Source organism: Callospermophilus lateralis, chromosome 7, assembly GCF_048772815.1.
Source record: "Callospermophilus lateralis isolate mCalLat2 chromosome 7, mCalLat2.hap1, whole genome shotgun sequence".
NCBI classification, from domain to species: Eukaryota; Metazoa; Chordata; class Mammalia; order Rodentia; family Sciuridae; genus Callospermophilus; species Callospermophilus lateralis.
Window position 1 is genome coordinate 117,195,172 of NC_135311.1, and position 16,903 is coordinate 117,212,074.

The window sequence follows — 16,903 nt, forward strand, 5'->3', positions numbered from 1 at the left end:
GGCGGCGCGGGAGGCGGGAGGCAGGGCGCGGGGGAGGGGGCTGGGAGGGAGTGTGTGCGCGCGTGCAACTCCACTCCGGGGCTTTGTGCGAGCCCGGGCGATAGCATCGGCGGCGGCTGGAGGAGGAGCGGCCCGAGACGCGTGCAGCCCGCCCGCCAGCGCCCGGCAGCCGGGGCAGGTGGGAGCCCGCGCGCGAGCCGAGCCGACCCGAGCCGGAGCCGGAGCCGAGTCCGAGCAGAGCCCGGGCGGAGCCCAGGAGCCTCGCTCGCGGGCAGCCCGTGGGCGGCAGCCAGGCAGGGCGGGCGCCGGCGGGGCGGCCCCCCAGTAAGATGTGCGCAGCGCCGCGGGGCGCCCCCCACTCGCAGCGGCACTCGGGAGCCGGGCGGCTGGGCCAGGCGGCGCCTCGGGGGCTGCTGCGCGCCCGCGCCTAGAGCTGCCGCCCCAGGGAGCCCGCCACGGCCGCGCCCCGGGCACGCTCGGCGGCGCCCAACGATGACCGCTCCCTGGCGGCGCCTCCGGAGTCTGGTTTGGGAATACTGGGCCGGGCTCCTCGTGTGCGCCTTCTGGATCCCAGACTCGCGCGGGATGCCCCACGTCATCCGGATCGGTAAGGGCTCCCTGAAGCCGGGGGTCTCTGTGCGCCCGGGCGGGGGCGGGAATGGGGGCCTCTGAACGTGATCTCTAGAGATTTTCCCAACCTCTCTCCGGACTGGCGGGACCGGGTAACCACCAGAGCTTGTCATGGTGAGGACAAAGTTCCAAAGCCAGGGCCACGGGCCTTACTTATCTGGGAGGAGGCAGCCGGGCCGCGGCGGGCGAGGGGCCCTTGGCGCGCTCCTGGGAGGTCAGACCTAGTGGAGTGTGGCGAACGGTTCCAGTCCCAGCCCGAGACCCGGGCGAATTTTGCGGCGACTGCCAACATGACTGGCCGCAGACCGAGTTCTGGGACTCGGCTTCTCCGGGTAGTAGGAGCCCTGGGGAAGGCGCCAACTTCTCTCGTCTCCCCTTGCCGCTCCCCGCGGGCCCCTCGCCCCCACCTCGGGCTCAGCTCGAGCAGCGCGGCAGGGGCGCAGGGTACGGATTCGCAGGACGAGGGAAGCGGGTTTCCTCGCCCAGTGGCCGCCCTCGGCTTCGGTGGCCCCCATTCAGCGCTGTGGCGTGGGGCAGGGAGGAGCAGTCTCCCGCCAGACACTCGGGGCTGTCCCTGGAGACCCAGGCCTGTTTCTGCGGGGGGCAACGAAGGTGGGGGGAAGGGAGCGACGGAGGCCGCCCAGCGCAACCGGGGAGGCGAGCGAGGGCTGCGAGTGGTTGTTAAAGTTAGCCGAAATCCCTCCGCAGCTGGCGGCGGCTGGCGGGTCTGCGCGCGGCTTTCTGGGGCTTGGGCTTCTCCGCGTCTCTTTTCGCCAGAGACTCTTGCTCGGGCTTTAACTTTGTTGTGGCCGCCCAAGGCACCCTGCGGGCAGCGCTCTGGGCTGTGCGGTGGGGCCGTGCGTGTCCCAGGCCAGCCGACCCGCAGGATTGGGCCCGGCCGTGCCACCGGGGAACCTCGTCACCATGGGCTCAGGGCCGCCAGGCTGGAAACCTGGGCCGCCTGGGTTCCCGAGGAGCCACCGCCAGCGTCTGGCACAAGGTGGGCAGAACTCTGTCCAGCCAAGGCCACCTTCCTCCTCTGTGGCGTTTCTCCAGGCACCGACTTTGGGCTGTCAGCCGCGCGAAGGGGATGCAGGGAACCGATGTCGGGCTTGGTTTCCCTACTTGAGGTTTTCCTAGTAGGAGGTCAAAAACCTCAGAGGATCTGTCTCCTCCCTGGTGGTCTCCCATGAGCTAGACTCTTTGAACATCTGGATTCGGGTAGAGCACAGTGCCTTAGCTCTGCCCAAGCTGTCTTTCAGTCCTTGCTTGGGACCCTGGCAGACAGACACCCAGAGAGGAAGAGAAGGCCAGGCACTGTTGGGGACTCTGGGGACAGCCCTCATGGTCAGGCTTAACCCTTTGCAGTCCAGGCTGCTCCTGGCAAGTCGAATGTCTTCTGTCTCCATACTTTTGCCTGCCCAGCACCCAAGTCATCACCATTCCAGGGCCAGGCAGCCCAATAACTATGGACCAGAAGAAGGCATCCTCTATTTTTTTGAGGGTCCTTCATGATAGGGTATCCTTGAGAGAAAAAAGGGGAGCCCCTGAGGATGTGATATATCCATCCCATGGTTTGCAGGACCCTCTTGCATGGTCCCACTCTTCCCTCTACTGGGGTGGGATAGATGTACTTGCAGCCCACCCTCAGGGATGAAAGTCTTTGGAGACCTAGAGAGACAGAAGCAGGTGAGGGCAGCCCAATGGGGGCAGAATGATGTGCCCTGCCTTACCCCTTCTCACTGTGAAATTGAATAGGTCTGGGGGTTCCTCACCACCATGAGAAGCCCATCTTCAAACCTGCCCACCCTTTCTTGGGTTCAGCATGTAATAATGCAATTAGAGGATGGCAGAGCCCTCCTCTCCTCTAATCTTCTTCGTATTAAGCCCCAGGATTAATTAGCGTGTCGGCCCAGGCCATTTATATCCAAGAGCCCTGCCCCATTTGACTCCCAGCCCAGGGACCGGGATGCTGTGCGGTTGCCAAACGTGACCACTGGAGCTGAGCCAGCTCTGGTGGAGGATGGGAAGGCTCTGAGGCCTCTGGGCTTCTCTGGAGCAGACTAGGGGCTGGGCTTCTGACCTTCTGAGCTTGTGCTTGAACCCCAGCTGGAGCTAGAAAGCTACAGTGGATGTGGTGCAGGGAGAGGGGTGGGGGGAATTTTTCATGCTGAAACCCAAACACGCCGCCTTGGCTGGGCCAGTGCCATCTCCATTTTCCCATTCCTCCCACCCCTGGGATCTGAGGGCTCTGGCGGGGCTGCAGGGATTGAGGTCCCGGATATTGGGCTCTGGAGCATGCTGGGTGCTTCTGGTTCCCAAGCCTGGTGCAGGCACTGGCTGAGCTTGGAGCTGAATCCTTCTCCAGCAGCCAGGCGTCGCTGAGCACCAGCCCAGAGAGGGTTTACCTGCAGGTGCAAGATGGGCTCTCTGGGCTGGGGCGCACTGTACCCGCCCCCTCTCTTTGTGCCTCTTTTGGGGGCTGAAATTTCCTCTTAGACAAGGAGATGGATGGCTCAGCAGTGTGACAGAGTGTTCAAACAATCCGTCTTGAATAGATGAATTGCATTGCTCTGTCTTTTTGTAATTGTGTCTATCAGAGGGAGAGGTCAAGGCATTGATTGCTTGGATGGTTTGCAAGTAACAAAGGAAAGTGAGGGAGAGAGCGAGGGAGAGAGAGTAATTGGATTGTAGTCTGCGGAAAAAATGATCATTGATTATTTTATATGAATATGTGGAAGATGTATTCTGTGTGTGATTACCAAGTGTTGCTCATTGAAGGTTTGCAAAGCAAATTGTTCAGCATTTTATTATTATTATCATCGTTATTATTGTTTGGATGAATCCTGGTCTTAACTTATAGAAAGCGGTTTAATTCAGGGTCCTTTCAGCCGAATGGGCTTTCACTGACCTCCTGTGGGGACCTGGATTTCCAGGTTTCATGACCTAGAAGCTAAAGTGGAGGGGGCACTGGGCTTGGAGGCAGGAGCCCTGGATTGTCAGCTCTGTCTGCTGCTGATTTGTTGGACCGCTTTGCTCAAATCACACCCTCCTTCCCACCTTGATCCTCAGTTTCCCCATCTAAACAATTTGGTTGGCCTTCATGGTTGGCATATTCTATGGGTTCCGAGTTCCCTTGAGCACAGGCTGGTGGGAACTCTGTCGTTGTAGGTTTCATGGTTAGATCTCCCCTAAGATTACAGACGTACTGTAGGATTGAGGGTCAGCCTAGAATTTGCAGAGGGGACCAGGCAATGTTGGCGGCAGCTGGGGAAGCCTGGCCAGCCTTCTGTGTGATGAGGAACTTGGATGGATGGCCGTGATCTCCAGCCAGCCAGAGGGGAAGTTCAAAGCCAAATGACTGCAGAGACATAAAGCAGGTGTATGTGTATGGGGGTGGGGTGGGGTAGGGGAGGAAGGGCTGGCCCAGCTCTGGGCTCTCAGAGCATCTACAGAGTAGAGGTAACTGCATGGTCCTGAGCTTCCTGAATGTGCAGACAACAGCAGGTGGTCCCAGGGGAGTAAGGTCCCCTCCTTCAGAGTTCTCAAACTAACCCTGTCTGCAACTCCTCTGATCGGTGCACTCAGATCATCTGGAGCGCTCGTCTTGAGTTTGGGAGCCACTGCGTGTAAAACAATGAGAAATTTCTCGGTGACTAGTGATACGCTGAAACGTCGAGGCCGTGTGGGAGCAGACAGCCGCTGAATGAAGATCAATAGGGTTTTCCCCCCTGGAAGTAAATAGCTTCAGACAAGACCTGGGAGTGGCCCGAGGGGCCTTCGGAAGCATTAACTTGAGGAATTTCTGCCTCCACTTTGCAGCCCAGCTGCTCCTGTCAGCCCGGCTGGCCGCCTCCGCCAGCTGGAGGTTAATTTCCTCTTGCTGCTGCCCTGGCATTGCGCGAAACCGCCTTTTGACGTCAGGATGACCTAGGGTTTCTAGAGGTGCTTTATACAGGGTGAGCCGGGCACCCTGGCCGGACTCAGCTTTTCCAAGGTCACCTGTATCCTTGCAGCTGACTGTGATGAGCTGGGTGCAGAAGTCCAGCCTGCTGTGCTGTGTGGAAAGGGCTAGGAGGGCTGCTCTTCGTTCCTCGCCCTCCAGGAATGCTTTTAGGATCCTGCGTAGGGCCTGTGGGCCTCCTTCTTAGTCCCCACATTCCCACAGCCAGTCTGTGTCCCAGTCCTTGGACACAGAGCCCCTTTCCTCTGGGAGGGGGCACAGATACTCTTGTGGCCGGCGAACAACTCCTGTTCTCCTGAGAGGTGCACGTCTCCTGCAGGGGAGGCTGCAGGCAGATTGGACGGTCTTTTGGGGGAGATCTGTGGGTGATCAGCATCTGGGACTGTGTCTCTGACCCGATGAGGCCAGGCCTCCTCCATCCTGTCACAGTCAGCTGCCCTTGCCTCTTCCTCCTCAGCTGTGGCTTCATCCCTGCCCTGCTCCATTAGGACCCTTCAGAGGGAACTGAGAGCTGGTGCTTTTTCTCTGCTGGGCAGCACAGAGGACCCAGGAATCCCCCAGGCCCTGCCTGGTAATGTGGAGGATTAATGCTCCAGGAGCAGGGCCCTTCCCTGGGGCTAGCACCCAGCAGGCCCTGCCCTGTCATCTCCAGGCTGACGTGTCGGGGCCAGAGCTCTCGGGTAGATGTGCTGAAGTCCTGGTCCCAGTGTGGAAACACAGCTGATACCCCTGGGACTGGCACCTGGACCTTGGGCTTGTTTCCTGTCCTCCCTCTTGTGCCAGGTGCTGATTCCTCAGCAGCAGCAGCAGAGGGCAGTGTTCCTGTGCTCACAGGGCCTTCGAGTCTCCTGCCTGGGGCCCCACCTGGGTCGGGAGCAAAATCCAAATAATGAAACAACAACAGTACCGTGGCCCCAAGTTATTGAGCGTTTATTAGCTGCCTGGCACCGTGTGTGCTTAGTGCTTTTCAAACAATGACTAGTTGTGGGGGTGAAGAGTTAGTGCCCAGGAAATGCAGCATTTTTCTCAACATCTTACGAGTCTTCCTAACTGCTGATCTGCTTCTTGCAGATGAGGAAACTAAGCTTGGGGAACTGACTCGTCCAAGATCACACGGCTCATAAGTGGCGGAAGCAGGAGAAGAACTGTGTGGTCTGCTTAACTCCAGATCTGGTGCTGTTAGCCTAGTGGCTCTGTAGTCTGAAGTCAGAAAGCAACAGTTTATAAAGGGGCTAAGGGCAGCTCGCCTGTTCCCACAGTTCAGGTTGTTGGGCCTGGTCTCGCTGGGCTGGGCGCGGTCATGTTTAACCCCATGAATGCCAACTTACAGGGTCAGGCTGGCCACAGGGCAGGTTTATTTCCTCCAGGGGAAAGGCATAGATGGTGTTCCCACCCTTCCTGCTCTCTCTCTCTCTCTCTCTCTCTCTCTCTCTCTCTCTCTCTCTCACACACACACACACACACACTTCGTGCCCACTACCTGGGCCTGGCTTCTGGACTCTGCCCAGAAGTCCTAAATTTAATCCAAGACCTAAATAAAGGCTGGATTCTCCCTTGCACAGAAATCCCTCTGCTCTGAGGTCCCTAGGAGCTTCCAGGCTGTCCTCACAGGCTTTGTCAAAGCTCTGAAACCCAGGGCTGTGTTTGTGGCTCCCCGCCCTTCATCCTTATCATTCATCCATGACCTGGCGAAAGAAGGGGGCTGGTGAGTGGGTTTCCTTTGTTCTTTTTTTCCTCCTTCACCTCACTTTCCTGCCCTGACCGGTCCTCTCTCCTCTCCAGCACCCTTTCTAGGCTGATCAGTTTTATGGTCATTCTATCTTTTTTGTTTGTTTGTTTGGTGCCAAGGATTGAACCCAAGGGTGCTTAACCACGGAGCCACATTCCCAGCCCTTTTATTTTTTGACCCAGGGTTTCTCTAGGTTGCTTAGGGCCTTGCTAAGTTGCTGAGGCTGGCTTTGAACTTGGGATCCTCTTGCCTGGCCTCCCAAGTCACTGGGATTACAGGTGTGGGCCACTGCACCCGGCTGGTCATTCTATTTTTAAGAAAGAGTGACATCGTACCTTCTAAACTGAGCCTGCCTGGCCAGGGATTGAGGCTGGTGGGAAGTGTGTGAGGCTGAGGCCTGAGGCCTGCTGACACTGGGCCTGGACCCTGTCATTGTCCCACAGGTACCATGGTTCATTCAGTAAGGGGAACTCGGTGCAGCAGCCTGCCCAATTCACCTTTACCCAGGCCACCTCTGCAAGACAAAAGCCCTTCTCCGTCCCCTTCTCCCAGGAGACAAGGGGAACCTGGGGTAGATGGTGGCGGCCAGGGTCAGAGCTGTTCCGCAGGTGGGGAGACGGAACAGCTCAGTCCCTACAGTGGTAGCAGATTTGGGATTGGCATGATCAGAGGGACCCGTCATTTTCTAGGACCCTCATTTCCCTGGTGGTAAAATGGGAGCAGTACCACCTGTCTCCTGGGGTCACACAGATCTGATGCCTTTTCAAAGAAGCCCAAACGTGGTGCCAAGATAAGCATTTCTTCTTGATCCTGGAGCATGCTGTGCGGCCAGCACAGGGCAGGATTTTAGGAGACTCTTATGTGGTGGTGACCTGTGCACCTCCTTACATCCTGGCCCTGCCCAGCTCTGCTTCTGCTCCGGGAGTCAAGCTTCCTCCTGCTTGGCCGGGCCCTAGAGGCTGAGTTCTAGCCGGGAGAGATTGGAGGAGATGAGACTGGATGAGGGCCGCAGGACCGGATTCGAGGACAATAAATCATTCTGATTTTGCTTTTCTCTCCCTTTCTCCACATTCCACAGCCACCATCCACAGAGCCCATGGTGTCCCAGGTCCCGCCCCTTGCCTCCTTGACCTGTAAGCCTAGTGTGCTGTGCCTTCGAGGTGGCTGTGGTTAGGCCGGGGGTGGATCAGGGCTTGCGTGGCACCCTTGTGCAGCACGCCACGTTTAGACATGGTGCTGCCCAAGGGTGCCATGGCTCCCCACCTCTACCAAGAGGCAGAAAGAGTCAAACAATATATGTCATGGGTTCTAAGAGGGAGTTTTTTTTTTTTCCTTTGTGTCTTTAAATAGGAATTGGAATGCATCTCTCTTGTCATGTCTGAGTGTACATGAGATTTTTGTTTCTTTCTGGGCACCTCTGTGTAACGGCCTTGGGTGTGACGAAATGCAGCGGGGTCTGCCTTGGTGTGAGTCACATGCATCTGCGATGTGACCTTGGGCCAGTCACTTGCCTCTGAGCCTTCCTTTCCTCTGTGAGATTCGAGTCTCAATGTTGGATGGAATCATACTCTGCTGTTTTTGACCTGCAAAAATTTTTGTTTGGTTAAACCTTAGAGTATCTATCGTCTGTCCTAGAGCTATCGCGAGGATTACAGGAGCTCAAGTATAGACGGCTCTTTGTACAGAACCTGACATTTAATACATGTTAGGAGAAAAAGCAGAGCTCCCCAAGGTGGAGGCTGTGTCTCTGCCTGCAGACTCCGCGCCCCAGGCATCTGCATCTCATGTGCTCTCTGCTTTGTGCCAGCTCTGGCGCCCGGGACTCCGTGCAGCTCACTGGGTGGCATTGGCTCATGGCTCACATACCCATGTGAGCAGAATGGGTGGATTCAGCAGCTGTGCCAGACATTGGAACGGGAGAGGTGCCCTTCCCAGGATGCTCCAGGGCCACACACCTGAAGCCAGGGGGGAGCTGGTTCATTCCTACATTTGCAGTGTTTTCCCTGAAATGCACCTTATGAGTGTTCAGAGCTGGGAAGACCCTGGCAGTGGGCTGCTCTTGAGGGGTTGGTCTGGGGAATCCTGACCGACCAGCCCTTCCTGGATCTGGAGTTCCGTCTGGTTTCCTCGGCAGGCCAACCCGGTGACCTGAGAAGGTCTGCGGCTGGAGGCTGGGCTCCAGGGAACAGACATGGCAGGCTCTCCTGGGAGACACTGGGTAATGAGGCCCAGGGCAAAAACTGGGGAGGAGAGAGTCCCCATGGTGATCAGACAGTTCAGAGATAATGAGATGGAATGAGATCTGGGAGGAGTGGCGGGTTTCCACTCCAGACCCTTTGGTGCCACGCTGGATGGTGGTTAAAGAAGGCAGAGGGGGGAAAAGGAGTGAGGAGGAGCTGAGATTGTGGCTTGTATGGAGAGAGTTCCAATCCATAGGAGACAATTAAGTCTTGCACTATTAAAGGGACTGATGCAGACAGGCTGCTGATAGAAGGGGGTTTATAGAGTTCTCTGAACAACTGCAGGGCTCTTTAAATATGGGAACGAGGGAGATGTCTGCAAAGCCTTCCTGCATCTGCTTTGCAGAACTGAAATATGCTATTCCAAAAAGCTGCCCAATTGGGCGGAAAAGCAGGAGCGGGGAGCCAAGGACTTCCCAGGGCTCCAGGCATCACATTTCCTGTCTATGGTGAAGAATCACAGCATCCAGGCTGCAAAGAACCCCAGGGGTCATTCTAGGCCTCTGGATCTCCAACATTAGCATGCATCAGAATCACCTGGAGAGCTCTTTCCAATGGAGATTGCTGGAACCCATCCCTAGGGCTTGTGATCCCCTGGGTCTGGAGTGAGGCCTAAGAATTTGCATTTTAAATGGGTTTCTCAGATAGTGCCCTCACTCAGGTCAGCTCCTGTGACAGGAGCTCACCCTGTGAGGCCCTGCTCCTTCTTTATAGTAAATGTGCTGATGCAGCCCCATTTTGGTGGTGGATTTTCCCTTAAAAAGCTGGAGTCTGTCACCTGCTTCACCTGCTGTTCCAAGAGGACACTATAACCTGGGTGTTGAGATTGCAGGTTCCAGGATCCACCTGCCTAGGCTTGGACTCTTGCTCTTTCCCTCCTGGCTGAGTACGTTTGGATGAGTCACTGAACTTCTCTAAGCCTAGATCTTCCTCACCTGAGAAATGGGGATAATGGCAATCTTCACTCATGGCGTTACTGTGGGCATGAACCTGGCCTTGTGGGTAAGCTCACAGGCTCTGGAATCCAACAGCCTGGCGCTGAAGACTGCCTCTGCCACTCCCCATCTTATGATCTTGGGCAGACTATTTACTGTCTCAACATAATAACGATGACAGCGCCTGCCTTGGGTGGTTGTGTAAGGACTGCATGAGTTGGTGCCCATAGAATGCTTGGAATAGGATAATGGCAGACACTCAATATATGCTACCTGTTTTTCTTACTCTTGTGATTACACGGCTCCCTCATTCTGGCTGGCTTATGGGCCTGCCCTGGAGCCTTGCAAAAATGTGAAGACATCTTTTTGTACTAACGATGCCCAGTGCCGCCAGCATGGTGTTGAGAACCGACCGTGATACCGCTTATTCATCAAAACCAGTGAGATCATCACCTCCTCAGATCTCGACTTTGGTCTCTAGTTATACAACCCCAGATGATTTCAGGCCTTTTGTCACCATTTTATTCTATTGATTTATACTGAGCTGGTGGTCTCCTGAGGTCATGAGGTCTTTTCCACGGACATCACCACTGATCTGAAACTTCTCTCATCCTCTTGTTGGTAGTTGCTCTTTTGAGCCTAAAGGCAGGACCTGCCATTTATCCATTGAATCTTTAGGCAGTTGTCCTTGTTCATTATTTCAGGATGATTAAAGCCTGTGGCCCCCCTTGCTCTGTCCTTGGAAGGAAGGCAGGAGTGGCACTTTCTTCTCTCCCCATTGCTTCCCTCCTTGGGATCTGCAGGAGCCAGGGTAAGTGGTGTGGCTGGATCTGGGAACCACGTTCTGAACAGGGGAGTTTGGGGGGCTCCCCATTTGGTCGCGCACGCTTTGTGCCATTCTGGGCTTGGGGTAGACATGTCTTCTCTCCTTCAGCTCTGTCATAAACACATCAGACAGGAAGTGACCATGTCACCGTCGTGGTCTTGGATGCCGGTCTTGCTCCTCAGCCAGCTGTGCGGCACCGTGGTCCCCTCATGCCTTGGGCCTCGGGATCGCGTGCTGGCCGTCCCTGGACTCAGCACCGTCCCTCCTTGCCTCCTGCTCTGCTCTCTGAACCAGCACCCATGGCCGCAGAAGGCTCTGCCGCTCCCTCACGCTCTGGGCCTCTGCCCCGTTCTTCTCCCTGGTCAGCGGCCCTCATGCTGAGGTCTCAGCAAACATGTCTTCTCCTCCGGGAAGCCTTTCTGACCTCCACACCCGCTCCAAGCCCCACAGCTCCCTGAGCTTCCCTGGCTCTAGCCCTCGCTGTGCTGATGCTACCCTTGGTCACCTTAGAGATGGGCCCTGTGAGAGGGCAGGCCTCGGCTGGCCCGGCCACCGCTTCCCCCGCGTCTCCAGCCGCCCATCAGGGGTGATAAGTGGGTATCGCTGGATAGACGAACGCAAGTCCACCCCACTGCCCTGCCATTCAGCTGACACTTGTTCCATTCTGTGGATGAGGATCCTGTGAACTTCCCGCTACCTGGGCTTCTGCTGTGGGTGAGGATGGTGTCCGTGGCACCCTCCTGACTTGCCAGGTGGGCAGCTTCTGTGTCAAGACCCCTCCCTTCCAGACTGTTGGGCAGAGCTGGGCTGTCTGGGGGAGTGAACCCTTCTTTCCCAGGCCTGGGGTCGGCTCCACGTCCACGGCCTGGCTCACACCACGTGGGTCTCCTTGGGAGTCACAGCTGCCTACGTCAAGAAGAAGCAGGGAGGAGATCACGGTCTTCCTCCTGCCTGTTGTGATGGCACCTCCCCTTCCCACGGGCCCCTCAGCATCTCTGCTGCTCCCTCTGGGAGCTCAGCCAAGGCAGAGAACTTCTGCTGTCTCATCCTTAATAGGCTGATCACTCAGGACAGCTGTCAGGCAGAGTGTCGCTCTGCCACTTGCCCTGCTGCCCGCCATCCATCAGGTCTCCTTTTTTCCTGTTTTCGTCACATCACCAGATCCTGCTAGGATGTGTTGACAACCGGTCTACACGACAGCCTTGGCGTGAAGTGGAGGTGTTGCCCGTCATCCTGGAGATCCGGGCTGTGTGGACCGTCGGCCTGAGCCATTTAACTCTGGGAATGTACGCGTCATCCGCACCGGTTCTGGGGAGTGTGCACACGTGTGTGTGTGTGTGTGTGTGTGTGTGTGTGTGTGTGTGTCTGTGCGCGCGCGCGCGTGTGCGTGCATGTGTGCTTGTGAGAGGTGTCCAGATGGAAGTTTGCAAGTTGGGGCTCAACAGCGTTTCTTTATCCCAAGCCTCATGAATGAGTACAGCGACTTCCCTTTGGGTCAGTGGGAACAGTGAGGACTTGAGTGGCGGTCCCCAACCCCGAGTGACTGTGCAGGGTGGCTGTGAGCCAGGGTGAGGGAGGCTTCCGGTGGAGACCTGAGCTTCCTCTTCTGAACATGTCAGGACAGGACTCTCCCCGCTCCCAGGGCCAGGCCCTCCCCCATTCTCGCTCCCCTCCTGGGAATCAGATGACACCGCGTGAGCAGAAAGAGCCTGTGAACTCCATGGCCATTTTTCCTGCCCAGTTTAATAGAGGTGACAGCCGCCTATTTTACTTGTCTCGTAACATTGAATCAGTAAATAAAATATGGGTGAACTCTCAGGTTTTGCTGAGTTATGGCTGGTCCATGAGGACGGAGGGCCAGGGGAGGCTGGAGCAGAGAGATGGAATCCATGGCTTCCTGAGAGAGAAGCAGAGGGGTGTCTTCCTGGGGAATCCAGGCGCTCTTCTGGTGCTGGAGGAAGGCAGGCAAGGTCATGGTGCTCAATGCCCTGAGTCCCCGAGGCACCCCACACAGGGCAAGCCCAGCCGTACTGCCCTCCAGTCTTTCTGAGCACAAGCCAGGATCTGGAGGACAGAAAAGGGGGAAATGGGGGGTGCCATGATCCTTGGTGAGTTGTGGGCAAAAAAAAGAAACAGACAAAAACCTATGTTTTTGTCTTAATAGACTGGTTCCCAGTCTATTAAGAAAGACTTACCTGTCTTCCTGTTACACAGGCACACAAAGGCCTGTACATATGCGCTGCTTTGAAGCTTTAAATTTGCCGTCTTAAGAGAACCAAGTAGTCTAGACTGTTCCAGTGTGGACAAACACCTGTGGACCGTCTTTCCACAAAAAGAGGGAATACAAATTGCATTTGTATGTTTACAAAACTCACAGATAACGGATCACCACGTGCAGTGAGTTCTCTGGGAGGTGGGGAGATAAAGGGTCACCCTTAACCTCTCCATTCAGCACCACGGAGAGCAGCCGGGCTTGGGGTAGCCCAGCAGCATGCTGACTCTTCTTTGGAGAAGGGGTGACATGGTCCTTGTGGGGTCTTGCTATACAGGTGTTCTTTTTCCAAAAGCTATCCTCCCAAGACTCTGGCAGTCACCCATGGACTGTGATCTTTAGGAGGCACACAGTAGGCGCGGAGGAACTGTCACCTGAGTGATGCTTGGTAAAAGAAGATGAAGTTAATGGATAGAATTTCCTCCTTTTCTCCGCCCTCCCACCCTTCCACATAAATTGTTCTTAAATCTTCGGTGCCTTGTACGGCTTGTCTGCTAGGGAGCAGTAGCAGATGACAAAACGAGTGAGCATTCCATTGTCAGATATCACACCTGATGCCAGGCGTCTTCGCCGAGGTTGTCAGCATCATCTTTCACGTTGCGTTTGGTAAGGAGGCTTCTGGAAGGTATTTTTATCCTGCTGAATGTGATTTCTTAAAAGTATTTTCTGTGTTATTATATCCCGAGCCGTGGAGCCCTGCATGCCCATAATAGAGCCGTATTTTCTGCTAATAAATAAAATTACTCCTTGCTCAGGTGATGGGAAATAAATGTGTCACAGCTTTGTGGCATTCCCCAAAGAGCCTCAGCTCCAGGTGCTGCACCACCTGGATGTGTCTGGAAGCCTTGGATGGGGTGGGCCTTTGCAAGGGCCTCTCCCAGGCCGGCAGGTATCCGCCATGACTTCTGCCCATCCCGGGGAGGGCTGCCAGGAAACACCTGGGCGAGAAACCAGAGGGCCAGGGACTGCAAGGAGCGTCCGAATGATGGGCGGAGGAATTGGCATTCACCTCTGAACAAGGAGCTGTAGGCAAACGGGTCCCAGGGATTTAGGAGGTAAGATGATGGCATCTTGGAGTCCTGCAGCAGGTAGAAAGATCCAGAATGGCAGGGGAGAAGTGGGCTACAGGGTCTACAAAGTTAGGGCTCCGCCAGGGGCCCTGGCCTGAGATATCTTAGCATGAGGAGACTGGGGGCTTTTTTGCTGCTTTTCTTGAGATTCAGAGAATTAGAGAAATCTGTTTTGGAAAAGCGGCTATTTTTATGCTGTTTGTAATTTTGTGTTTATTTCCTGTTTTTTCCACGTGGATTGTGGGCTGACTCATTGGCTCTGTGGACTGCAGAGCGCGGGGGGCCAGGAGTGCAGGGGCTGGAGGAGGGGCTAGATGGCATCCGGGTACCTTGGGAAGGGCCACCTTCAGTGACAAACGTGATCCCTGCATATTCAGGCTGCGCTGTTCAGACCAGAGCCCTTTACTTGGCTCTTCCTCATTTCCCTGTGTGCCTGGGGGGAGAGATGGGGCTCCCAGAGGCGAAGAACAGAAAATCACCTCGTTGATACAACAGGGAAGCCACCTCTTTCCTTCCACCTGTCGCTCCTGCCTTCCACCTGCCCCTGCACCTTCTTCGTCCCTCTGTCACTCAAATCCTTCTGCAAGGGTTCTTTGCCCCTGGCTTTCACCCGCATCCTCAACCCCCCGTAGGGCTCGTCTTCCCCAATTCCTTCTCAGCAAACTTGAACCCAGTCATGCACGTGGGAGTAGAGGCAAAGGTTAGTATCCAGTCTCTAAGTCTCCAAGAGACATGATTCCATCTCCTTTTTTGAGAAAGTTCTTCTTCCGAGCTCACTCAGATTCTTCCTGCTGCCATGCAAATCCGTCTCCTTCCTGACACTTGGTGGCCATTGCCGGAGGGTAGGAAGCTCTAGCTTGGGAGTCCTTAGCTTCAGGAGCTTTTCTTTTCAGATCTGTAGCAAAGAGGCTCTCAGACAATTAAATTGGAATGGCTACACTTTCACTCACAAGGGCTTGGGCAGATTTATAATATTTTCTTTTTTAAAAAATTGGGTTTTTTTTCATGGAGACAATGATTTATGAAATAATCAATTTCTTTATCTACCTAATACATTGGAGCGATCCGTCAGCTCAGGCATCAATCTCCCCCTGAGCCCGGGGAGGGCAGACAGTCTTTGAGCCTGATTCATGGCACACAAGGAGGCTTCTCCCTTGAGCTGCTCTGCTCCTGGAGCCTGGATTGGAGGCCTGTGGTGAGGAAGGGCTGGGCTCTTCTTCCCCTTCCTCCGTCAGTACAGATGCTCCTGCTCTGTCCTCCTCAGTCCCCATACCTGCAGAGGAACGAGGTGCAGGGAGTGCTGTCCCCACTGCACAAGTTTGGACACTGAGGGCCAGAAGGATGCTCAAAGTCAGGAGCGTGGAGTCAGGAGTGGCCGTCTCTGCATCTCCAAGGACTGCTGTGGGGGCAGCGAACAGACCTGGCCTCGGGGTCCTTATAGATTTGGGGTGATGGCTCAAGAAGGCAGATTTTGGTTCAGTCCCAGCTCTTTCACATTTATGGTTTGAAGATTCAGTAAGATGCCTCAGAGGGCGGCGGGCCTCCTGTTGGGGAGCTGTTCAAGCTTGGCCAGAAGCTACAGAGGAGCCCTGGATGCTGCTCACTCTGGAATTCCAGGCATGCCCAGCTGTGCGGCTAGAGTCGTTGTAAACAGCTAGGTTTCTGAGTTCCCTGAGAAGGCCAGGGCTGTGTCTGCTTGGGTTATGCAAACCCCACGAAAGCCAAGCTCTGCATGGTGTGCTGGCTGCAGGGAACACGCCCAGCCCAGGCTCCTGCATCACAGCTCATCCTGCTGGTCAGCAAGGAAGCTGGCGGCTGCAGCCTGCTCTAGGGGGGACCGTCAACCTGTTGGATGGCGTACGGGCAAACTTACCAAACACCGGGTCCCATTTAATGTGCATCTCTCTGAGGCCGGCAACTTCTTTTTGCAGAGGCAGAAACTGGTATCGGAAACAGACAGAAGGTCCAAGGTCACGTAGAGCTGGAGCTTGGCCCACTCATCACGGTGGTTCTGTGCTCAGGGCTTCTTTCCTGGGCCAACCCTGTGCCAGGTGCTGGGGCTTCGAGGGTGAGCGGGACAGACACGAGGCCTGCCCTCACGGAGCTTAGGGTCTGGCAGGAAAGATGGGTACCAGGGCCTGGTATGGGGCAAGTGCAGGCTGCCGGGCAGCATCAGGAAAGGCCACACTCACTCTGGGGTGAGTCCTAGAGGTGGAGAAAGGGCCACTTGGGTGAAGGTGATGAGGAGAGGGCAGGGGAGTTCTAGGTACGGGGAGTGACACAGGTGGCGTTGGAGGTCACTTTAGTGGAACCGTAGCAGACTGTCAACTCTGTGGGTCAAGCATGGCCACGTATCGGCCATTTCATTTTTCCAGTGAGTGTTTAAGGAACCTGAGGAAGTCCACTGTGAACGGTGGGAACAGAGGCGGGGCGTGGAACCAGTGGCCTGGGGGGCGGTCCCTCGGGAGGACTGTGTGAGCCCCAGGATGGAGGCTGGGCTTGATCCCGTGGGTGCTGGGCAGCCACAGGGACAACAGGACGTCCAGTGGTGCAGCCCCATTGGCACTCCTGAGAGCCACCCTGGTAAGTGTGACATGACTGCAGGGGGTAAGAGCAGGTGCTGTGGGCCCACGGGAGCTGCTTGATGAGGCGGTGGCCAGCGTGGAGGGCTGTCCCGAGACCGGGGACACCGTTCCTGTCCTGAGCTCTTCCTCTTTGCCCTGAGCCTGAGCCGCAGGGCCTCGGCCGCCGTGTGCCTGAGCCGCCCCTTTGGTGAGCCCCGCGCCTGTGTTCTGAGGTCTCCATCGACACTGTATCTGTGAGCGCAGCTGGCACTGCGGCCCCACGTCACCGCTCCTTGATTGACCAGAGAGCCCTCAGCCTGTTCTTCCTCCTCGTACCTGAGGGGTGGGCGCTCCTCGGGTGTCCTCTCACAGCCTGCTCCGTGGGCAGCCTGGGCCTGCTGCAGTCTCGGGTCCCTCAGACACCTGGCAGGGGTCCTGAGGAAGGTCATGAGAGGGACTCTGGCCCTGCCCAGAAGGTCTGAGGGCTCGGGAGCTTGCTGTGGGCTGGGCTGAGCCCCTTTGCCCACTGTGGGTGGAGCCGCCCTCCTTCTGGGTGGCAGCGGTGGAAGACGGAGACCTCATCCTGCAGGGAAGGTGCGGCGGGGGCCGTCGCTGGGACAGGAGTGGCAGCCCCAGGCAGATCTGATGCCACTGTCCTCTTCCCTTCTTTAAA

At 56.1% G+C, this 16,903-nt stretch overlaps 1 protein-coding gene across 2 annotated transcripts in view; it reads left to right on the forward strand.

Annotated features, from left to right (window-relative positions):
- The first annotated feature begins 492 nt into the window (after nt 1-492).
- The window catches only part of Grik3 (glutamate ionotropic receptor kainate type subunit 3), a 205,794-nt gene continuing 189,383 nt past the window's right edge, over nt 493-16,903 (forward strand). For both annotated transcript variants that reach the window (XM_076862952.2, XM_076862953.2), the window contains exon 1: nt 493-607. In XM_076862952.2, coding sequence (XP_076719067.1) covers nt 493-607 — 115 coding nt within the window. The remainder of the gene's footprint in view (nt 608-16,903) is intronic.